This window comes from Salmo salar, chromosome ssa01, assembly GCF_905237065.1.
Source record: "Salmo salar chromosome ssa01, Ssal_v3.1, whole genome shotgun sequence".
NCBI classification, from domain to species: domain Eukaryota; kingdom Metazoa; phylum Chordata; class Actinopteri; order Salmoniformes; family Salmonidae; genus Salmo; species Salmo salar.
This window is the reverse complement of record NC_059442.1, coordinates 78757564-78779673: the sequence shown is the minus strand read 5'-3', so window position 1 is coordinate 78779673 and position 22110 is coordinate 78757564. Positions and strand designations below refer to the sequence as shown.

At 42.9% G+C, this 22110-nt stretch overlaps 1 protein-coding gene across 5 annotated transcripts in view; it reads right to left on the bottom strand.

Annotated features, from left to right (window-relative positions):
* LOC106611541 (collagen alpha-1(XXI) chain) overlaps positions 1 to 22110 on the bottom strand; it is a 66439-nt gene that overhangs the window by 28669 nt on the left and 15660 nt on the right. For 4 of the 5 annotated variants that reach the window (XR_006770805.1, XM_045722953.1, XM_045722946.1 and 1 more), the window contains 7 exons: positions 15634 to 15799; positions 15285 to 15513; positions 14147 to 14320; positions 13489 to 13566; positions 10355 to 10363; positions 4706 to 4795; positions 3587 to 3649 (listed from right to left, as the gene is read on the bottom strand). Coding sequence is in view for 4 of the 5 variants with exons in the window: in XM_045722953.1 (XP_045578909.1) it covers positions 3587 to 3649; positions 4706 to 4795; positions 10355 to 10363; positions 13489 to 13566; positions 14147 to 14320; positions 15285 to 15513; positions 15634 to 15799 (809 nt within the window). In the remaining variant the exon portion in view is untranslated. The remainder of the gene's footprint in view (positions 1 to 3586; positions 3650 to 4705; positions 4796 to 10354; positions 10364 to 13488; positions 13567 to 14146; positions 14321 to 15284; positions 15514 to 15633; positions 15800 to 22110) is intronic. The other variant, XM_045722949.1, reaches the window with a different exon arrangement.

Sequence of the window (22110 nt, the reverse complement as noted above, 5' to 3'; positions counted from 1 at the left end):
CAGTTGAAGTCGGAAGTCTACATACACTTAGGTTGGAGTCATTAAACCTCGTTTTTCAACCACTCCACAAATTTCTTGCTAACAAACAAAAGTTTTGGCAAGTCGGTTAGGACATATACTTTGTGCATGACACAAGTAATTTTTCCAACAATTGTTTACAGACAAATTATTTCACTTATAATTCACTGTATCACAATTCCAGTGGGTCAGAAGTTTACATACACTAAGTTGACTGTGCCTTTAAACAGCTTGGAAAATTCCAGAAAAGTATGTCATGGCTTTAGAAGCTTCTGATAGGCTAATTGACATCATTTGAGTCAATTGGAGGTGAACCTGTGGATGTATTTCAAGGCCGACCTTCAAACTCAGTGCCTCTTTGCTTGACATCATGGGAAAATCATAAGAAATCAACAAGACCTCCACAAGTCTGGTTCATCTTTGCGAGCATTTTCCAAACGCCTGAAAGTACCACGTTCATCTGTACAAACAATAGTACTCAAGTATAAACACCATGGGACCACGCAGCCATCATATCACTCAGGAATGAGATGCGTTCTGTCTCCTAGAGATGAACGTTCTTTGGTGCGAAAGTGCAAATCAATCCCAGAACAACAGCAAAGGACCTTGTGAAGATGCTGGAGGAAACGGCTACAAAAGTATCTATATCCACAGTAAAACGAGTCCTATATCGACATAACCTGAAAGGCCGCTCAGCAAGGAAGAAGCCACTGCTCTAAAACCGGCATAAAAAAAGCCAGACTACGGTTTGCAACTGCACATGGGGACAAAGATTGTACTTTTTGGAGAAATGTCCTCGGGTCTGATGAAACAAAAACAGAACTGTTTGGCCATAATGACTATCGTTATGTTTGGAGGAAAAAGGAGGAGGCTTGCAAGCAGAAGAACACCATCCCAACCGTGAAGCACGGGGGTGGCAGCATCATGTTGTGGGGGTGCTTTGCTGCAGGAGGGACTGGTGCACTTCACAAAATAGATGGCATCATGAGGGAGGAAAATTATGTGGATATATTGAAGCAACATCTCAAGACATCAGTCAGGAAGTTAAAGCTTGGTCGCAAATGGGTCTTCCAAATGAACAATGACCCCAAGCATACTTCCAAAGTTGTGGCAAAATGCCTTAAGGACAACAGTCAAGGTAGTGGAGTGGCCATTACAAAGCCCTGATGTCAATCCCATAGAAAGTTTGTGGGCAGAACTGAAAAAGCGTGTGCGAGCAAGGAGGCCGACAAACCTGACTCAGCTACACCAGCTATGTCAGGAGGAATCGGCCAAAATTCACCCAACTTATTGTGGGATGCTTGTGGAAGGCTTCCTGATACATTTGACCCAAGTTAAACAATTTAAAGGCAATGCCACCAAATACCAATTGAGTGTATGTAAACTTCTGACCCACTGGGAATGTGATGAAAGAAATAAAAGCTGATATAAATCATTGTCTCTACTATTATTCTGACATTTCACATTCTTAAAATAAAGTGGTGATCCTAACTGACCTAAAACAGGGCATTTTTACTAGGATTAAATGTCAGGAATTGTGAAAAACTGAGTTTAAATGTACACTGCTCAAAAAAATAAAGGGAACACTTAAACAACACAATGTAACTCCAAGTCAAATCAAACTGTCCACTTAGGAAGCAACACTGATTGACAATAAATTTCACATGCTGTTGTGCAAATGGAATAGACAACAGGTGGAAATTATAAGCAATTAGCAAGACACCCCCAATAAAGGAGTGGCTCGGCAGGTGGTGACCACAGACCACTTCTCAGTTCTTATGCTTCCTGGCTGATGTTTTGGTCACTTTTGAATGCTGGCGGTGCTTTCACTCTAGTGGTAGCATGAGACGGAGTCTACAACCCACACAAGTGGCTCAGGTAGTGCAGCTCATCCAGGATGGCACATCAATGCGAGCTGTGGCAAGAAGGTTTGCTGTGTCTGTCAGCGTAGTGTCCAGAGCATGGAGGCGCTCCCAGGAGACAGGCCAGTACATCAGGAGACGTGGAGGAGGCCGTAGGAGGGCAACAACCCAGCAGCAGGACCGCTACCTCCGCCTTTGTGCAAGGAGGAGCAGGAGGAGCACTGCCAGAGCCCTGCAAAATGACCTCCAGCAGGCCACAAATGTGCATGTGTCTGCTCAAACTGTCAGAAACAGACTCCATGAGGGTGGTATGAGGGCTCGACGTCCACAGGTGGGGGTTGTGCTTACAGCCCAACACCGTGCAGGACATTTGGCATTTGCCAGAGAACACCACCAAGATTGGCAAATTCGCCACTAGCACCCTGTGCTCTTCACAGATGAAGCAGGTTCACACTGAGCACATGTGACAGACGTGACAGAGTCTGGAGACGCCGTGGAGAACGTTCTGCTGCCTGCAACATCCTCCAGCATGACCGGTTTGGTGGTGGGTCAGTCATGGTGTGGAGTGGCATTTCTTTGGGGGGCCGCACAGCCCTCCATATGCTCGCCAGAGGTAGCCTGAATGCCATTAGGTGCCAAGATGAGATCCTCAGACCCCTTGTGAGACCATATGCTGATGCGGTTGGCCCTGGGTTCCTCCTAATGCAAGACAATGCTAGACCTCATGTGGCTGGAGTGTGTCAGCAGTTCCTGCAAGAGGAAGGCATTGATGCTATGGACTGTCCGTTCCCCAGACCTGAATCCAATTGAGCACATCTGGGACATCATGTCTCGCTCCATCCACCAATGCCACGTTGCACCACAGACTGTCCAGGAGTTGGCGGATGCTTTAGTCCAGGTCTGGGAGGAGATCCCTCAGGAGACCATCCGCCACCTCATCAGGAGCATGCCCAGGCGTTGTAGGGAGGTCATACAGGCACGTAGAGGCCACACACACTACTGAGCCTCATTTTGACTTGTTTTAAGGACATTACATCAAAGTTTGATCAGCCTGTTGTGTGGTTTTCCACTTTAATTTTGAGTGTGACTCCAAATCCAGACCTCCATGGGTTGATAAATTGGATTTCCATTGATTATTTTTGTGTGATTTTGTTGTCAGCACATTCAACTATGTAAAGAAAAAAGTATTTAATAAGATTATTTCATTCATTCAGATCTAGGATGTGTTATTTTAGTGTTCCTTTTATTTTTTTGAGCAGTATATTTTCTTCTTCTTGAACTGCACTGTTGGTTAAGGGCTAAGGGCTTATAAGTAAGCATTTCACGGTAAAGTCTACAGTTGTTGTATTCGGCGCATGTGGCAAATAAAGTTTGATTTGATTTGATATAGTATAAACCTCTTTTCCTTTATTTTTAAAAACGTGAAAATGCCCTGGAATCCTTGACAGGCAAATCCTATTGGAGAAAGGGTGCCATTAGCACAGCTATGTACTGTGCATCTCTCCAAGTGTGCCCTTTAACCGTTACAACTGAATTATCTTGATATTCAAGAGCTCCAATTGGCATCGGACTGATTTGAACACCCATTCAACAATGTCCCATATAGCAGTGCATCCATTATTGATACATTGATTTTCTCCAAAGTGTTGGATTCTGATGAGTGTTGAGTGAGGGGATGTTTGAATATAAAACGATGGAGTACTCACAGGCTTACCATCAGCACCAGCAGGACCAGCTTGACCGGGCCTTCCCATTGTTCCTGTTTCCCCCTGAAAGAGAACACAGCAGGTTATTGACTGGACCATTTGGACCTTTAAACAATGCAAGTGCACCACTCATGAAACTGCTGAACTACTCAGAAACCGTTTTTCGATTGCATGCTGCAAATTGTTTTAAAACATGTTCTTTGTGAGGAGCATCAAACAGTAATGGTTTTGACCTTTCCTGGAAAATTATATGTCACGGCTTTACTGACTATCAGTAAAACACATCTTTCCAAGTGCATGTCTCAGCAGGATAGGTTTAGCTTTACTTTATTCAAGATGCCATTTATTACAATTCCTGTTAATATATCAGCCCAAAATGTCCATCTGTGAACCAGCCATGCTTGTAGCATTTTGGATCTACCATCAAAACCTTGTTGAGTAATCTTTTCCTGTTGAAAAACAGGATTTGCACCCATGCATGACCATGCCCTTATAAACACAAACATGTCTGAAACCTTGTACACTCTTATAGAATAAAGGGACCAATTGCTATGGTAATATTAGTTAAAGGTACGCTACTTCAAAGCTTTAGTGTTAGTTTTAACATCTTATAATTATTTGGCACATGCTCTATGAATAATGAAATGGGTCACAGAGCATTTTATTTTGTGGCCCATTTCAGGAAATTTAATTTTGCCTAGAAGCCAGTCTGTTGCTACTTTTAGTTAACGTGTCATTCTCTTGCCAAACAGTCTGGAACTAGTCCCTATTTCAATGTTTAGTTATTTCCATCAATAAGAACGTAGGACAGTGGGGCAGGTCTTATTGAAAACATCTCCCAACCACAACCCAATCACATGCATTGCTGTCACCTTGATGTACTGTAGGCAGACAGCCACATTTGCTTCAACCTTATCTTTCTATTTGGCTGTACTTACATGGTGTTGGACGAATTGCTCATGCAATTTGCGGGGAGACAAAACATTTTGTTACAAAACTGTTCAAATGTGGAATGCTTTCAGAAGTGTATTTGATTTGCACAGCAGCATGTTCCGGATGGAAGGAGTTGACACTGGATTTAGAAACTGGCAAGTCTAGGGGTGAAGCCTTCTGACTGACCTTCATGCCTGGAAGGCCAGGGGGTCCGGGAGGACAGGTGCAGGGTTCTGGAGTGGGGTCCACGTCTATATCACCAGGGCCGTTTGCACACTGGAATAAACAAGAAACACATCATTCACTAATCACACATTACATATCTTTCATTAAGCTATACTACTAATCAATTATTGTATCTGATTTCCTGCTAACAGACACTCTCAGACAACAGAAGCCAAGAGAGTGCATTCAGTTCATGTCTCTTAGCAGCAGCCTTATCATTTAGCTTTTAGCAGCCCAGAAGCATTGACACAGCAGACACTACCAGCAAAATGACTTTGTAAACGTACAGTTGAAGTCGGAAATTTACATACACCTTAGCCAAATATATTTAAACTCAGCTTTTCACAATTCCTGACATTTAATTCTAGTACAAATTCCCTGTCTTAGGTCAGTTAGGATCACCACTTTATTTTAAGAATGTGAAATGTCAGAATAATAGTAGAGACAATGATTTATTTCAGCTTTTATTTCTTTCATCACATTCCCAGTGGGTCAGAAGTTTACATACGCTCAATTATTATTTGGTAGCATTGCCTTTAAATTGTTTAACTTGGGTCAAACGTTTCAGGTAGCCTTTTACCAGCTTCCCACAATAAGTTGGGTGAATTTTGACCCATTCCTCCTGACAGAGCTGGTGTAACTGAGTCAGGTTTGTCGGCCTCTGTAACATGGGTTGTATAAAGGGGACTAAGGCGTGGCGTGTAGAGTGCTCATATTTTATTAATGATAACACTTAAACAGAAAATAACAAAAACGACAGCCAACAGTTCCGTCAGGTAACTAACATACAAAACGGAAAACAACTACCCACAAAACCCCATAGACAAACCCCAACATAAATATGATCTCCAATTAGAGACAACACGAACCAGCTGCCTCTAATTGGAGATCATCCAAAACTCAACCTAGAAATAGAAAAACAAGAACAAAACATAGAAACAAAAAACATAGACTGCCCACCCATGTCACACCCTGACCTAACTAACCAGAGAAAAAACAGCTCTCATAGGTCCGAGCATGACAGCCTCCTTGCTCGCACACGCTTTTTCAGTCCTGCCCACAAATATTCTATAGGATGAGGTCAGGGCTTTGCGATGGCCACTCCAATACCTTGACTTTGTTGTCCTTAAGCCATTTTCTACAACTTTGGAAGTATGCTTGGGGTCATTGTACATTTGGAAGACCCATTTGCGACCAAGCTTTAACTTCCTGACTGATATCTTGAGATGTTGCTTCAATATATCCACATAATTTTCCTCCCTCATGATGCCATCTATTTTGTGAAGTGCACCAGTCCCTCCTGCAGCAAAGCACTCCCACAACATGATGCTGCCACCCCCGTGCTTCATGGTTGGGATGGTGTTCTTCGGCTTGCAAGCCTCCCCCTTTTTCCTCCAAACATAACGATGGTCATTATGGCCAAACAGTTCTATTTTTGTTTCATCAGACCAGAGGACATTTCTCCAAAAAGTACAATCTTTGTCCCCATGTGCAGTTGCAAACCGTAGTCTGGCTTTTTTATGGCGGTTTTGGAGCAGTGGCTTTTTCCTTGTTGATCAGCCTTTCAGATTATGTCGATATAGGACTCGTTTTACTGTGGATATAGATACTTTTGTACCTGTTGCCTCTAACATCTTCACAAGTTATTTTGCTGTTGTTCTGGGATTGATTTGCAATTTTTGCATCAAAGTACATTAATCTCTAGGAGACAGAACACATCTCCTTCCTGAGTCAGTTAAGTCAGTTAAGAACAAATTCTTATTTTCAATGACAGCCTAGGAACAGTGGGTTAACTGCCTTGTTCAGGGGGAGAACGACAGATTTTTATCTCGTCAGTTCGGGGATTCGACCTTGCACCCTTTCGGTTACAAGTCCAACGCTCCAACAACTAGGCTACCTGACGCCCCAGGTATGACGGCTGCGTGGTCCCATGGTGTTTATACTTGCGTACTATTGTTTGTACAGATGAACGTGGTACCTTCAGGCGTTTGGAAATTGCTCCCAAGGATGAACCAGACTTGTGGAGGTCTACAAATTTTTTTCTGAGGTCTTGGCTGATTTCTTTTGATTTTCCCATGATGTCAAGCAAAGAGGCACTGAGTTTGAAGGTAGGCCTTGAAATACATCCACAGTTACACCTCCAATTGACTCAAATGATGTCAATTAGCCTATCAGAAGCTTCTAAAGCCATGACATAATTTTCTGGTATTTTTCAAGCTGTTTAAAGGCACAGTCAACTTAGTGTATGTAAACTTCTGACCCACTGGAATTGTGATACAGTGAATATAAGTGAAATAATCTTTCTGTGAGCAATTGTTGGGAAAATTACTTGTGTCATGCACAAAGTAGATGTCCTAACCGACTTGCCAAAACTATAGCTTGTTAACAAGAAATTTGTGGAGTGGTTGAAAAACGCGTTTTAATGACTCCAACCTAAGTGTATGTAAACTTCCGACTTCAACTGTAGTTCTAGAGACAAGGTTCTATATTACACGTTTATAGCAAGAAACAAACACACCTTAGCTGTGTTTGAATACTCAAACTAACCGCACTAACCATACTTTTTGTGACGTAAATTGAGTACAGTATGCTTATTGGTCATAGTATGGATAGAGTTAGTATGCCAAAGGTTCCTGGATGTCGTACTACTGTACATTTGCCAAAATACAAAGTATACACGCAGTGGACACTGTTTCTGTACTTTTAGGGCGCATAATGTAATTCTTCAAGAAATGGGCAGGGCTTCGCAACGTTTTCAGATTTGAAGAAAATGGCGGAAGAAATATGTAGCCGAAGTCCGACGAGAGCGGATACTAATGAATTGCTTTAAATAATTATGACAAATGTTAAGAAAATGTTGAGCAATGTAATAAAGTAATGACTTTTTAAATTACTTACGCTACACGTTATGTTGACAATTTGTTGGCTATGCTATCCTTACGAACCGCATAGCATATCATTACAGCAGTAGGTACTACCGGTAATGTTAGCTAGCTTCTCTAGGGCCGGCGGGACGAAATCGTCCCACCTACGTAACAGCCAGTGGAATCCTGTGGCGCGTTATTCAAATACCTTAGAAATGCTATTACTTCAATTTCTCAAACATATCACTATTTTACACCATTTTAAAGACAAGACTCTCGTTAATCTAACCACACTGTCCGATTTCAAAAAGGCATTACAACGAAAGCGAAACATTAGATTATGTCAGCAGAGTACCCAGCCAGAAATAATCAGACACCCATTTTTCAAGCTAGCATATAATGTCACAAAAACCCAGAAGACAGCTAAATGCAGCACTAACCTTTGATGATCTTCATCAGATGACACACCTAGGACATTATGTTATACAATACATGCATGTTTTGTTCAATCAAGTTCATATTTATATCAAAAACCAGCTTTTTACATTAGCATGTGACGTTCAGAACTAGCATACCCCCGCAAACTTCCGGTGCATTTACAAAAAATTTACTAAATTACTCACGATAAACGTTCACAAAAAGCATAACAATTATTTTAAGAATTATAGATACAGAACTCCTCTATGCACTCGATATGTCCGATTTTAAAATAGCTTTTCGGTGAAAGCACATTTTGCAATATTCTCAGTAGATAGCCCGGCATCACAGGGCTAGCTATTTAGACACCCAGGAAGTTTAGCACTCACCAAAGTCAGATTTACTATAAGAAAAATGTTATTACCTTTGGTGTTCTTCGTCAGAATGCACTCCCAGGACTTGTACTTCAATAACAAATGTTGGTTTGGTCCCAAATAATCCATAGTTATATCCAAACAGCGGCGTTTTGTTCGTGCGTTCAAGACACTATCCGAAAGGGTAAAGAAGGGTGACGAGCATGGCGCATTTCGTGACAAAAAAATTCTAAATATTCCATTACCGTACTTCGAAGCATGTCAACCGCTGTTTAAAATCTATTTTTATGCCATTTTTCTCATAACAAAGCGATAATATTCCGACCGGGAATCTGCATTTAGGTAAACAGACGAAAGAAAATAAAGCACGGGGTCGACTCGGGCACGCGCCTAAGCCCATTGTCCTCTGATCGGCCACTTGCCAAAAGCGTAAATGTGTTTCAGCCTGGGGCTGCCTCGATATCATTCAGCTTTTTCCCGGGCTCTGAGAGCCTATGGGAGCCGTAGGAAGTGTCACGTTACAGCAAAGATCCTCAGTCTTCAATAAAAAGAGCCAAGATGAACAACAACTTGTCAGACAGGCCACTTCCTGTACAGAATCTTCTCAGGTTTTGCCTGCCATATGAGTTCTGTTATACTCACAGACACCATTCAAACAGTTTTAGAAACTTTAGGGTGTTTTCTATCCAAAGCCAATAATTATATGCATATTCTAGTTACTGGGCAGGAGTAGTAACCAGATTAAATCGGGTACGTTTTTTATCCGGCCGTGTCAATACTGCCCCCTACCCCCAACAGGCTAGCTACCTCGTTAGTTGGCTACTAATACATCGAACTTGCCAGTATATTAATTATATGCTATCTAACTAACTACCCAAAGTTCATTGACTTAATTATTCACGTCAGTCTTAGCTTAGCGGTATAGTCGTTGTGTGTTCTCAATGGACAAAAATTAGCTCTGGCTATCTACTCCGATTTCAGAGCACTCTCATCTGAGTGTGCCAGAGCGCAGAATAACTGAGTAATTTACGAACTCTCAACACCCGTTTATATGGCCAGTAAACATCAGCAAAAAAGCTAATTAAATTGTTGCCAGCAGCACAGTTACAGTCACCAACACTCTGGATAACCAGCTCTGCTATAGTGAGTTAAATGGTTAGAGGGAGGTGTTTTCTCATTTGTGTCTGGAAGTAGCTAGCCAGTTAGCTTGTGTGCTTGACTGCAGTGCTGTTGTGATGGTCAGATCGCTCTGAACAACCCTACTCCTCAGCCAGTTTGCGCTCTGAATGCTCAGAGAGGGGAAACACTCAGAAGTTAGGAATGGACAATCTGACAACGCTCTGAATTTAAGAACGCCCAGAGCGCACTCTGGCTCTCCAGATTGAATTTTCAAAGACAAAAATGTCTAGCTAGTAATTATTTATGCTAACAAGCTAGCAAGAGGTTGCATAGCAACAGAATCAACTTCCGGTAGACAGGCGTAGCGCTAGTATGCTCAACAGAAAGGATAGCGTTCGTTTACAGTATACTAAAGTGAACTAATAGTATATAGTATGTAGTATATACTCATTAAGTATGGAGAATACAGTATGTTACTATGGGTATTCAAACACAGCACTTGACTGCATATTAATTCAAATAAGTGAAGAATATTAGCTTGGACTCACTTACCCTGAAATCCATAAAATTCCATGTAACTACAGGTATGTGCAACCTAATGTAAAGTGTGCCTAAACGCTATTACTATGTGATTACAAAGCAGTTACTTTGTCACTACAGGTTATTACAATGTTATAACTACAGCTATTCCTGTGTAGTTACATAGGTATATGGGTAACTTAAGGTAAAGTGTTGTTGCAAAAGACCATGCAATAAAATAAGTCTTACCTCTAGTGATGAAAATGAAACTAGGGGTTTCTTTGTAATAAAGCAAAGCCATCAGCCAAAATACATACCTCTCCGTCCTGGAAATAAAAGGAGCAAGATTATGTCATTGAAGCGCCTGGCAACCTGTAATCTCACCATAATAGACCAATCCATTAAGACAATAACACAGGTTGAATTTAAGGTAAATTAAGCATTGCAAGTCATGCCAGGAGTGACAGAAAGAGAGAGAGATGTTGGCATGCGGAGGTGTATTTTCAGTGCATCGCTCTCTCTCTTTGTGGCTCCCAAACTGAAATCCAGAAACCACAGATGCAAAACAATGGTCTGGCATTGTGGATTAGCAGTGAAATAAATAGCCAAGCCATTGGAGCATTTGGCCACTGCTTCACAAACAGAATAAAATAAAATTTTATTTGTCACATGCACCAAATACAACAGGTGTAGACCTTAGAAAATATTTACTAAATAAACTAAAGTAAAAAAATGTAAAGTAACAGAATAAAATAACAATAATGAGGCTATATACAGGGGTACAAGTCAAGGTGCGTGGGTACAGGTTAGTTGAGGTAATTTGTACATGTAGGTAGGGGTATAGTGACTATGCATAGATAATAAACAACGAGTAGCAGCAGTGTAAAAACAAAGGGGGGTGGGGGGGGGGGGGGGGGTCAATGCAAATAGGTGGCCATTTGATTTATTGTTCAGCAGTTTTATGGCTTGGGGGTAGAAGTTGTTAAGGAGCCTTTTGGACCTAGACTTGGCACTCCGGTACCGCTTGCCATATGGTAGCAGAGAGAACAGTCTATGACACTTTTTTGGGACTTCCTCTGACACCGCCTAGTATATAGGTCCTGGATGGCAGGAAGCTTGGCCCCAGTGATGTACTGAGCTGTACGCACTTTTCTCCTGAGGGAGAAAAGGTGTTGTCGTGCCCTCTTCACGATTTTCTTGGTGTGTTTGGACCATGATAGTTTGTTGGTGATGTGGACACCAAGGAACTTGAAACTCTCAACTCGCTCCACTACAGCCCCGTCAATGTGAATGGGGGCGTGTTCAGCCCTCCTTTTCCTGTAGTCCACGATCATCTCCTTTGCGTTGCTCACGTTGAGGGAGAAGTTGTTGTCCTGGCACCACATACACTGCCAGGTCTCTGACCTCCTCCCTAATAAAATACCAAATACCCAAAATAGGCTGTCTCATCGTTATCGGTGATCAGGCCTACCACCGTTGTGTCATCAGCAAACTTAATGATGGTGTTGGAGTTGTGCTTGGCCACGCAGTCGTGGGTGAACAGGGAGTACAGGAGGGGACTAAGCACGCACCACTGAGGGGCCCACGTATGGAGGATTGTTGCCTAGCCTTACCAGCTGGGGGTGGCGTGTCAGGAAGTCCAGTATCCAGTTGCAAAGGGAGGTGTTTAGTCCCAGGGTCCTTAGCTTAGTGATGAATTTTGTGGGCACTATGGTATTGAATGCTGAGCTGTAGTCAATGACCAGCATTCTCACATAGGTGTTCCTTTTGTCCAGGTGGGAAAGGGCAGTGTGGAGTGTGATTGAGATTGCGTCATCTGTGGATCTGTTGGGGCGGTATTCGAATTGGAGTGGGTCTAGTATTTCCGGGATGATGGTGTTGATGTGAACCATGACCAGCCTTTTAAAGCACTTCATGGCTACCGACGTGAGTGCTACGGGGCGGTAGTCATTTAGGCAGGTTACCTTCTCTTTCTTGGGCACAGGGACTATGGTGATCTGCTTGAAACTTGAATGTAGGTATTACAGACTCGGCCAGGGAGAGGTTGCCGTCAGACGGTAAAATAACAATGAGAGCAATATGCATGAGGTAAGCAGAGGTAAAGGCGCTCCACCACAGTAGAAGCAGGATGAAGCAAATCACAAGCGATACATGTAATAATCTATAAAACAATGGTTATATAATGGCTAATCCTATTCCTGGTACCATATGCTTCAATGCACAACTGAAAAGGAAAAATAAGAAAGTAACTTTTTGACAAAATGTTATCAGATTTCAAAATAACATCATAGGCCATGGCGTGTAAAGGTCATTTTGAATTGGGTGGCCAAGGTGGGCACAGACCCAGTTTAGAGGGGCCATAAAATGCTGAACCTTAATCGATGCAAGGTGGATTTCTTTTCAATATATTTTTATGATGGTTCAACGCATGAAATGCTTCAGCGTAGGTTTGGTACAATTCCCTGTTAATAAATTCCAACGTTTTGTTACAGTGTTTGCGTTCAAAGTCAGGATTCTATATAAGGGTATTAGCATACAAGAGTAAATTCACTTGTAATTGGCAGTGCGAATTATAACGTTACTTTCAGGGGGTCTCTATTTTTTTAACGGACCTACTAAGGTCGAAAATGTGTTATGGGCTTTATAGTGAAGACGTAATTGAACTGTAAAAATCTATTACCTTTAAATGTGTCATGATGAACACAACCAGTCATGATGTTTTCATCTGATTTTCAAACAAATCACTTTAAAAAGTAGGTTAAGTAGGTTACATGCGCACGTTCATCTACTCCAAAATAAATCCAACATCTGAACAGGAATACGAGGAATCTGGCCCGTCTATCGTCCACCGCAAATGTTTCTAAAGCCTCCACTCTTAACCTCACTGTTACTCTTTGGCACCCGCCATTTGAATGGAAAGGGACATCTATTACAAACACCATGCGTTTAATGACGTTCAGACTACAAAGTGGTGTATATTCATGGATAAAACAATAAAAAAGAAACAAAAAAAAAGAAACAAAAGTATAAAATGATTTCTCCTTCCTATCTATCCACGTTGATGTCTTACTGTTTTTGGCCAGACAGCATCAGATATATATGGCCTACACATTAAGACAGAGGGGCGGTGTTTCGCTCGCTCAGATGCTTTCTCCTGTGAGATTGATAAGTCTTGTTGTCGGTGCACATCTGATAAAAATGCATATAATTTATATAAAAATATATTCAGAGCCGACCTATTAGATAACATAATAGGTGGCCACCCCCTGGACATGCTACTGATTGTAGGCTTGGGTTTTCTGATACTAAGTCATGGTGGTATGGTGGCATATAGTGGTGCATTGTGATCAAGAACAGATAAAGAAAATATGTGATCCCTTAAAAAATAGAGCTTGGTTTTAATGTGGCACATTTACTACAAGCACAGATCCAAACAGGTGTTTATACTCACAACTCGTGGTATTTCACAGGCGGTCTCACGGTTGTTCTGCTCGGGGTCACAGTAGATCCTGAGTTTCATGATCTCAAACTGTTAAAGATAGGAATCCTCCATGAGTCTTGGAAAAAAGCAATTCATCCCTAACAAGAGGCTGCTTTATCTTGCTAACAGTTCTAATGATTAATGAGTCATAAGTCTGTATCATCACTGTACCAGGATGTTGTTTCTTTAGACTTAAGTGACAACTTCATTATATTTACGATAGTTTTATGGGTTTAATAACAAATCCAGATACATTCTGGTTGCATGTCTCAAATTTGCTTAGCCAAAAGTAGTTTGAATTAAGGAAAATAGATCATGTCAAACCAATTAAAACACAACATCATTATGATTGATTGCAGGTTAGCATGTTTGGCACACCAATTATCAACATGGCCAAATAAAGACTAAATAAGACGTAGAGGACAGAGAGGATCTTCATGCCAAGATTGTCTAATCTAAGGTCTGTATGTTTCAGAGGACAATGCAGACCCTTGACCCTTGACATCCTACTGTTAAACAGTTAGACCAGTAGAGGCTCAAATGTGATCCAATATAAACAGTTGTCTTGCTCAAAGAGGCACAAATGCAGGTTATTGGTTGTGAAAATATTGTCTCTGGATAAACTTACTGGTACAGTTGTCTCTTTGCTGACATACTTTCCGATCTGGGTCTTCCCATTAATGAAGATACCAACAGGAGGTTCCAACGGCAGGGTTTCAATTTCCAGGTCATCAACATACAGGATAACATCTTGCTCAGTGACCAGTAGCCTAAACTGGTGCCAGTTCTCATCAAATAGTTTCTATTTGACCAAAAAAAGAGGATAAGGAACTATTATGTATACAAAGACACATTTGCCCCATACACATAGCTAGTTCCAGCAGAATATCAGGCAGCAATACCTCTCAGCTCATATACCTCAAGACACATGGAGCAGTTCACAGAATTTAACGACATCGGTAGCCGGTAATGTAGCCGTGTAGAACATCATTGCCCAAAATGCACTGCTTCAATAACTTTTAAAAGGTTGTTCCGAAGTTTGCCCCCCAAAAATGTGTGTATTTTCCTACGAGTTAAGTCGCACAAAAATTTGTGTATTTTCACACGAATTAAGCTACACAAAAATACACAAAATCTGCTGAAATACTTTTTTTACACATTTGCACAAACTGAGTGTGAGATTGTGTTGGTTTAGGCATGTCAGGAATACATTTTAAAGTAGGCCTCGGCTAGCATATGGCCATTAGGAAAACTTTGGATGATTACAAATAGTCTGACATGGTGACTGCTCTAGGAAGTTTGATCATTTGACCATATTCAAACATTATTATTTAAATTCTCTACATTCCATTCTTCTCATGTCTTCAATCCCCCCACCTCCTAATCCTCAGATAGTCATGAACGTTAGACGTTTTCTTGAAAATGTTTATTTGGAATATAACAGCACCAATGTAGTTTTCTGTCATGTTATTAGTATAATGTCTACTAATAGTAATATCATTAATGTGTGCAATAATAAACCATATCATAGTGATAACTTTTCTATGAGCCCTCTCTGTGTTTTATGGACTTTATGGATTATACATCTGCCTTAGAGATGTTCATGTTGATTACCAGTTCTGATAAGAAATGAATGAATGACTTAGACAGACTATTTTTGTTTCTCTTTTCCTTTTTGACATTTTCATTGAGCCTTGGTAAAGTACTATCATGTCATGTGTCTGTTTTGGTGATTTGGAAGCCAATCACTCATGATGTTCACATACCTTGGCAGGTTCTTGTTGGAAGACCACTTTCTGAGTACCACTTGGTGCTACACTGGTTGTGGTGAACATGATATTGCGTTCAAATCCATTTAGTGTGACCGCCATTTGTGGTTTCCCGTCATTGGTCTGTATCCTCCAAAGGTCCCACTCTTCCCTGATCAGAGACCCCTTGTACCTCAGTGTGGACACAAAGACATAGGAGGGAGGCAGGCCATCTGGAAACAAGTTCCTGTGGGCCAAAAATCAAACAATCAGTCAATCACATCACTATAAAACAACCAGAGTGATGTGTACCAGAGAGATATAGTAGACTTAGCAATACAGACATGGCATGATGTTTTAAGCTTACTTTGTGCTTTCACTCAGGTCAACACGAGATGTCACTTGAAAGGCCTTGGCACCATAAAAAGACCCTTGAGTTTTTTTTAGTTTTTGGGCCAAATCCAGATAATGTAGAATATCGAAGCCCTTGACATCACCGTTATCGACTGGGATTCTGCTTGGACAAACAGTCTCTGAAATGGAGCGAATGAGAGAGTTTTGAATTAAATGTACAGAAATACAACATGGCAGACTGTGTTTTTTTTGTGTGGCTGGTTGAACACCACAAACACATTTTCATAGAAGCGCCACCATTCTTTGCTCAGGTTGGGCTGTATGTTCATTTAGAGGAAATCCATGGAACGCAATAATTTATTTCATTTGGCCTGGATGCCGAAGTGTAAAAAAATCTGTAATAAAATACATTGGCATGGGACACTGGACATTTTGCAAATATGCAGTCTGGCTAAAGAACATCCCTCTCATTGGAAAAAAACAGAAAGAATTTGACCATTACACCCACACCCTAAACAAACATCTTAATTATTAATAGGACTTGTGAAAGCAAAAGTGCCCACTTTAAATATGGTAAACATTATTCCTGCCTTTTTATTATATTTATTATTTAGAACGCTACTCCTCTGACATCGTTTAAGCTAAAAACGCCATTCAAACATTCAAATGTGTAGACTGTCTGGAATATTACGCTATTATACAACTTTGTGATAACATCTATAATTTTAAACTATAAAACGTTTTTGTCCTCATCCACTTAAATAAGATTTTGTCAGCATTCTAAAGGTTCCATTCTTAAAAACTCCCTTGACCTCCAAATTGCACGTTTCAGCACAATATTGTTTTGAATGTCTGTTTTAGGACTGATGCCCAGCTGAGCATTCTACTCAATGCAGTGTCAGTGCTGATGAAGATGTAGTATAAATTGCATTACCGTGGCTTAGGAACACAATGACATTTCAAAAGGAGGCAAGTAATTAGTAGGATAAGCTTTTGTCATCATTGTGATGTCACCAGATTGACTTTAGATGCAGTAAAACTTTAGCTACCTCACTAAGATTGAGGGGAGAGCACCAGAATTTTTGCTAACTGACTCTCTGAGGTCATTAAAGATCCCATTGCACTTATTGTAAGAGTAGGGGTGTTAACCCTGGTGTCCTGGCTAAATTCCCAATATGGCCATCTAATCATCCCCAGCTTACAATTGGCTCATCTCTCCCCTGAAACTATTCCCCAGGTTGTTGCTGTAATGTGTTCTCAGTCAACTTACCTGGTAAAATTTAAAAAAAGCTATTTCTGACTAACTTTGCTAGCTCATTGCCATTTCTCTAAAGTAAACTTGATGACATCATAATGATAGCAAAGTTGTTTTCTACTTTAGCAAAGTCATCGTATTTCCAGGCCACTATAGTGTAATTTTGATGAAACAGTCATTAGCCCCCGTTCAGAAAGACTGAGCATTACCCATCAGTCAGACATAAATATGCTGCAGCATCTGTAGATCATTGACAGTGGCAACAACGTGACAGAGGTGCAACCCATAAATTCAGCTTTTGACACAAATCAGCTACTTTGACCACTTTCCCAACAAGTTAGACATAGAACGTATAAAATCTTAGTAAATGTCTCTGCTTTTCAAATTTGAAATCTGAACAGAAATATCTTCTTCCAATCAAATGTTACGACTGTTTTAGTAACCACATCAACTATATTTTCTGTCAACCTGTACAAACAACTGACATTTTGACACATCTTTCAACAAGTTGGGCAGAAACTTACATGGTATGCAACCTTAGTCTACTTCTCTGCTATTCAAATCCGAACAGACTTATATTCTACCAATCAATAGGTACTGCTGTTTTAGTAACCACATCAACATTTTACATTTACATTTTAGTCATTTAGCAGATGCTCTTTTCCAGAGCAACTTACAGTAGTCCATTCATCTTAAGATAGCTAGGTGGGACAACCACATATCACAGCCATAGTAAGTACATTTTCCCTCAATAAGGTAGCTATCAGCAAAGTCAGAGCTATTAAGGGGGAAAAAAGTAAAGTATGAGTGTTAGTTCACGAAAGGCATTTTATATAAAAAATGAAAAAGGGGGTAGCTGCCCTCCCGTAGGGGTGATAGGGCCAAGAGTCCAGAGGTGGCAGAACGGAGTGCTCGGGTTGGGGTGTAGGGTTTGAGCGTAGCCTGAAGGTAGGGAGGGGCAGTTCATCTTGCTGCTCCGTAGGCAAGTACCATGGTCTTGTAGTGGATGTGAGCTTCAACTGGAAGACAGTGGAGTGTGCGGAGGAGCAGGGTCACATGGGAGAACTTGGGAAGGTTGAACACCAGGCGGGCTCCAGCATTCTGGATAAGTTGCAAGGGTTTGATGGCACAAGCGGGGAGCCCAGCCAACAGCAAGTTGCAGTAGTGCAGATGGGAGATGACAAGTGCCTGGATGAGTCACTGACTTGATGTTTGCAGAATACAACAGGGTCACGTCAAGGTTCTTTGCACTCTGGGAGGGGGAAACCGTGGAATTGTCAACCGTGATGGAGAGGTCTTTGAGCAACCAGGCCTTCCCTACAGGTCATCAACTAATTTCATGAAGCTAACTTCCCACTGTTGAATTAACTGCCACAGAACTTACATACATTTCAAATTATAGGTTAGGGAAAAGCGCAATGAATAGTGCCACTTTCTAGGATGTCAATATAAATGAATGTATTTATGGTTGTTTCAAATTTTGTCTTGCCTTCTAATAATTATATAGTCCCAGTCAAAAGTTTGGACACACCTACTCATTCAAGGTTTTTTAGAATAATAGTGAAGACATCAAAACTATGAAATAACACATATGGAATCAAGTAGTAGCTAAAAAAGTGTTAAACAAATAAAAAACTGTATATTTTAGATTTTACATTCTTCAAAGTAGCCACACTTTGCCTTGATGACAGCTTTGCACACTCTTGGCATTCTCTCAACCAGCTTCATGAGGTAGTCACCTGGAAAACATTTAATTTAACTGGTGTGCCTTCTTAAAAGTTCATTTGTGGAATTTCTTTCCTTCCTATTGCATTTGAGCCAATCGGTTGTGTTATGACAAGGTAGGGGTGGTATACAGAAGATAGCCCTATTTGGTAAAAGACCAAGTCCATATTATGGCAAGGACAGCTCAAATAAGCAAAGAGAAATGACAGTCCATCCTTACTTTAAGACATGAAGGTCAGTCAATCCGGGAACATTTCAAGAACTTTGAAAGTTTCTTCAAGTGCTATGATGAAAATGGTTTTCATGAGGACCGCCACAGGAAAGGAAGACCCAGAGTTACCTCTGCTGCAGAGGATAAGTTCATTAGAGTTATCAGCCTCAGAAATTGCAGCCAAAATAAATGCTTCACAGTTCAAGTAACAGACACATCTCAACATCTCTATTTGGTAAAGACGCATCCCTATTTGTAAGACGCAGAATAGTTGAACGGATGATCTCTGCACGTGTGGTTCCCACCATGAAGCATGGAGGAGGAGGTGTGATCGTGTGGGGGTGCCTTGCTGAGCTCAGCGTTCAACACCATAGTACCCTCAAAGCTCATCACTATGCTAAGGATCCTGGGACTAAACACCTCCCTCTGCAACTGGATCCTGGACTTCCTGACGGGCCGCCCCCAGGTGGTGAGGGTAGGTAGCAACACATCTGCCACGCTGATCCTCAACACTGGAGCTCCCCTGGGTTGAGTGCTAAGTCCCCTCCTGTACCCCCTGTTCACCCACAACTGCATGGCCAGGCATGACTCCAACACCATCATTAAGTTTGCAGACGACACAACAGTGGTAGGCCTGATCACCGACAATGACGAGATAGCCTATAGGGAGGAAGTCAGAGACCTGGCCGGTGGTGCCAGAATAACAACCTATCCCTCAACATAACCAAGACTAAGGTGATTATTGTGGACTACAGGAAAAGGAGGACCAAGCACGCCCCCATTCTCATCGACGGGGCTGTAGTGGAGCAGGTTGAGAGCTTCAAGTTCCTTGGCGTCCACATCACCAACAAACTAGAATGGTCCAAACACACCAAGACAGTCGTGAAGAGGGCACAACAAAGCCTATTCTCCCTCAGGAAACTAAAACGATTTGGCATGGGTCCTGAGATCCTCAAAAGGTTCTACAGCTGCAACATCGAGAGCATCCTGACTGGTTGCATCACTGCCTGGTACGGCAATTGCTCGGCCACCGACCGTAAGGCACTACAGAGGGTAATGCGTATGGCCCAGTACATCACTGGGGCTAAGCTGCCTGCCATCCAGGACCTCTACACCAGGCGGTGTAGAGGCGGTGTTATATCTAGCCTAGCTGTAGAAGAACGCACGTCTGCACGGTTTCACATTGTACATCACTCTGTCGTTTAATGACATGTGCCACTCATCCTGACAACCCATTCATCCATAAAGCAGCACACTGTCGTAAACCATAACAACGTACAGTATGACGTACAGCACGTCGTACCATACATAACATTTCCCCCCCCTTTCCAAAACCAGGGACTGGTACCATATATAAAATGTCCACAGGGCAAGAACCTAGAGTGATACCTGTAAGAAATAAAACATTAACCTTTAAACAGAAGGACTCTCCAAACTAACCAGTTCAGTCCATTAACCTGGAGGTTGACTAAGACACCTACCGGAGCCTAAGAATGAAAAGAGGTTAAGTAGTCCCCCAGATGAGCAGGGCGAGTTCGTGCCCGCATAGGCCTTTCTTCAACCGCCACCGCTTGTGGCTCTGGCCCTTGGGGAGCCCGTAGAGACTGGGGCTCGGGTGGTAGTGGTGGGGGAGGTCCATCCGGTGGCGTCTCTGGCCTGCATGTCTGTTCTGTGTGCATTCGTATTCCTTGAGGAGCAGGGACTTTCCTGAGGCGGCTGGCGTGCCAGCGTGATCCATTGCTCAACATGAATGTGGCGGGCCCCAGTTGTCGACTGACCTGCAGGGGTTCCGACCAGAATGAGGCCATTTTGTTGCACCGCTGAGGCCGTCGGGCTCGGACCCAGTCAGACACTTGGATGATCGACTTCTTCACCCTGTGTGCCTTGTCAAAACGCTGTTTCATTGCTCTTTGGTGCCTGGTCACTGCCTGCTGTTCTTGGGTGCACCTAGTCGCCGGTTCTGCAACTCTCTGTGTTCTGAGTCTGTCCAGTGGCAGTTCCATCTCACGACCTAGCATGAGGGATGCCGGGGAGGCCTGTGTTGTTGTGTGTTTGCTTGCTCTGTAGTGCATTAGCGTTTGATTCAAAGCAGTTTGGAACGTGCACCCCTGGACCAGGTGCGCTCTGATGCCGTTCTTCAGCGTTTGGTTGAAGCGTTCCACCCCTCCGTTAGCTTGTGGGTTGTAGTAGGCCGTGCGGATGTGTTTGATTCCCTTGTTGCTGAGATATGAGGAGAACTCGGCAGAGATTAGCTGGGGCCCATTGTCCGTGGTAAGGGTGAGGGGCAGGCCCCACCTTGTGAACAGGCTGTCTAGGATGTCCACGATGGCCTGTGCTGTGACAGTTCCGACAGGAACCACTTCTGGCCACTTAGAGTGGAGGTCATACACCACCACCAGGAAGCGCTGATGGTGAGGGACTGCGTGACCATGGATCTCACCACAGATGTCCAGTTGGATGTGCTCCCAGGGGCGAGACGGCCATGCGAGAGGCTGCAGGGGGGGTGGGGCGGACTGTCCTGTTTTCCCACTGAGGAGGCATGCAGCACAATCCCTGACCAGGGCTTCAATGTCGTGGTCGATGCCTGGCCACCACACAAGGTCTCGACATCGCTGTTTGACCTTCACTATGCCCAAGTGCCCCTCGTGCGCCATGGATAGAACACGCGCACGCAGACCACTTGGGACTACAGTGCAAAACCCTCGAGAGACACAGACTTCTTCCCAGCAAGACAGTTCGTGCTTCACCCTGGCGAAAGTCGCCAGCTCTTCCGGCACGTGTGCTGGCCATCCAGTGCGTATGTAGGTGCGCAGGGTAGACAGTGTGGGATCCTGTTCCGATGCTTGCTTCAGCTCCTCCAGTGAGACGACTGACTGAAGAGGAGCGTAAAGCATTTGTACGAGCTCTGTTTCGTTGTCGTCTGGCAAGACGGTCGGAGTAGGAGCGTCAAAGGAGCGTGAGAGGAGGTCTGCCACCACGTTATCCCTCCCTGGAGTGAACTTCAGCTGATAGTTGTACTGTCTGAGGCGGTCGGCCCATCTGTGCAGCCGAAGTGGCTTGTGGCCAGTTCCTGATGCCGACAGTAGCGTTGTGAGGGACTGGTGGTCGGTTCGGAGCGTGAACAGACGGCCATAGAGGTAGAGGTGCCACCTTTCGCACGCCCAGACACAGGCCAGTGCTTCTCGTTCGCCCACAGAGTACCGTTGTTCTGTGGGGCTCAGGGCCCTTGAGGCGAAGGCGACGGGCCTCTCAATGCCCTTCTGCAGCTATGAGAGGACAGCTCCTAGTGCTCCAGCTGA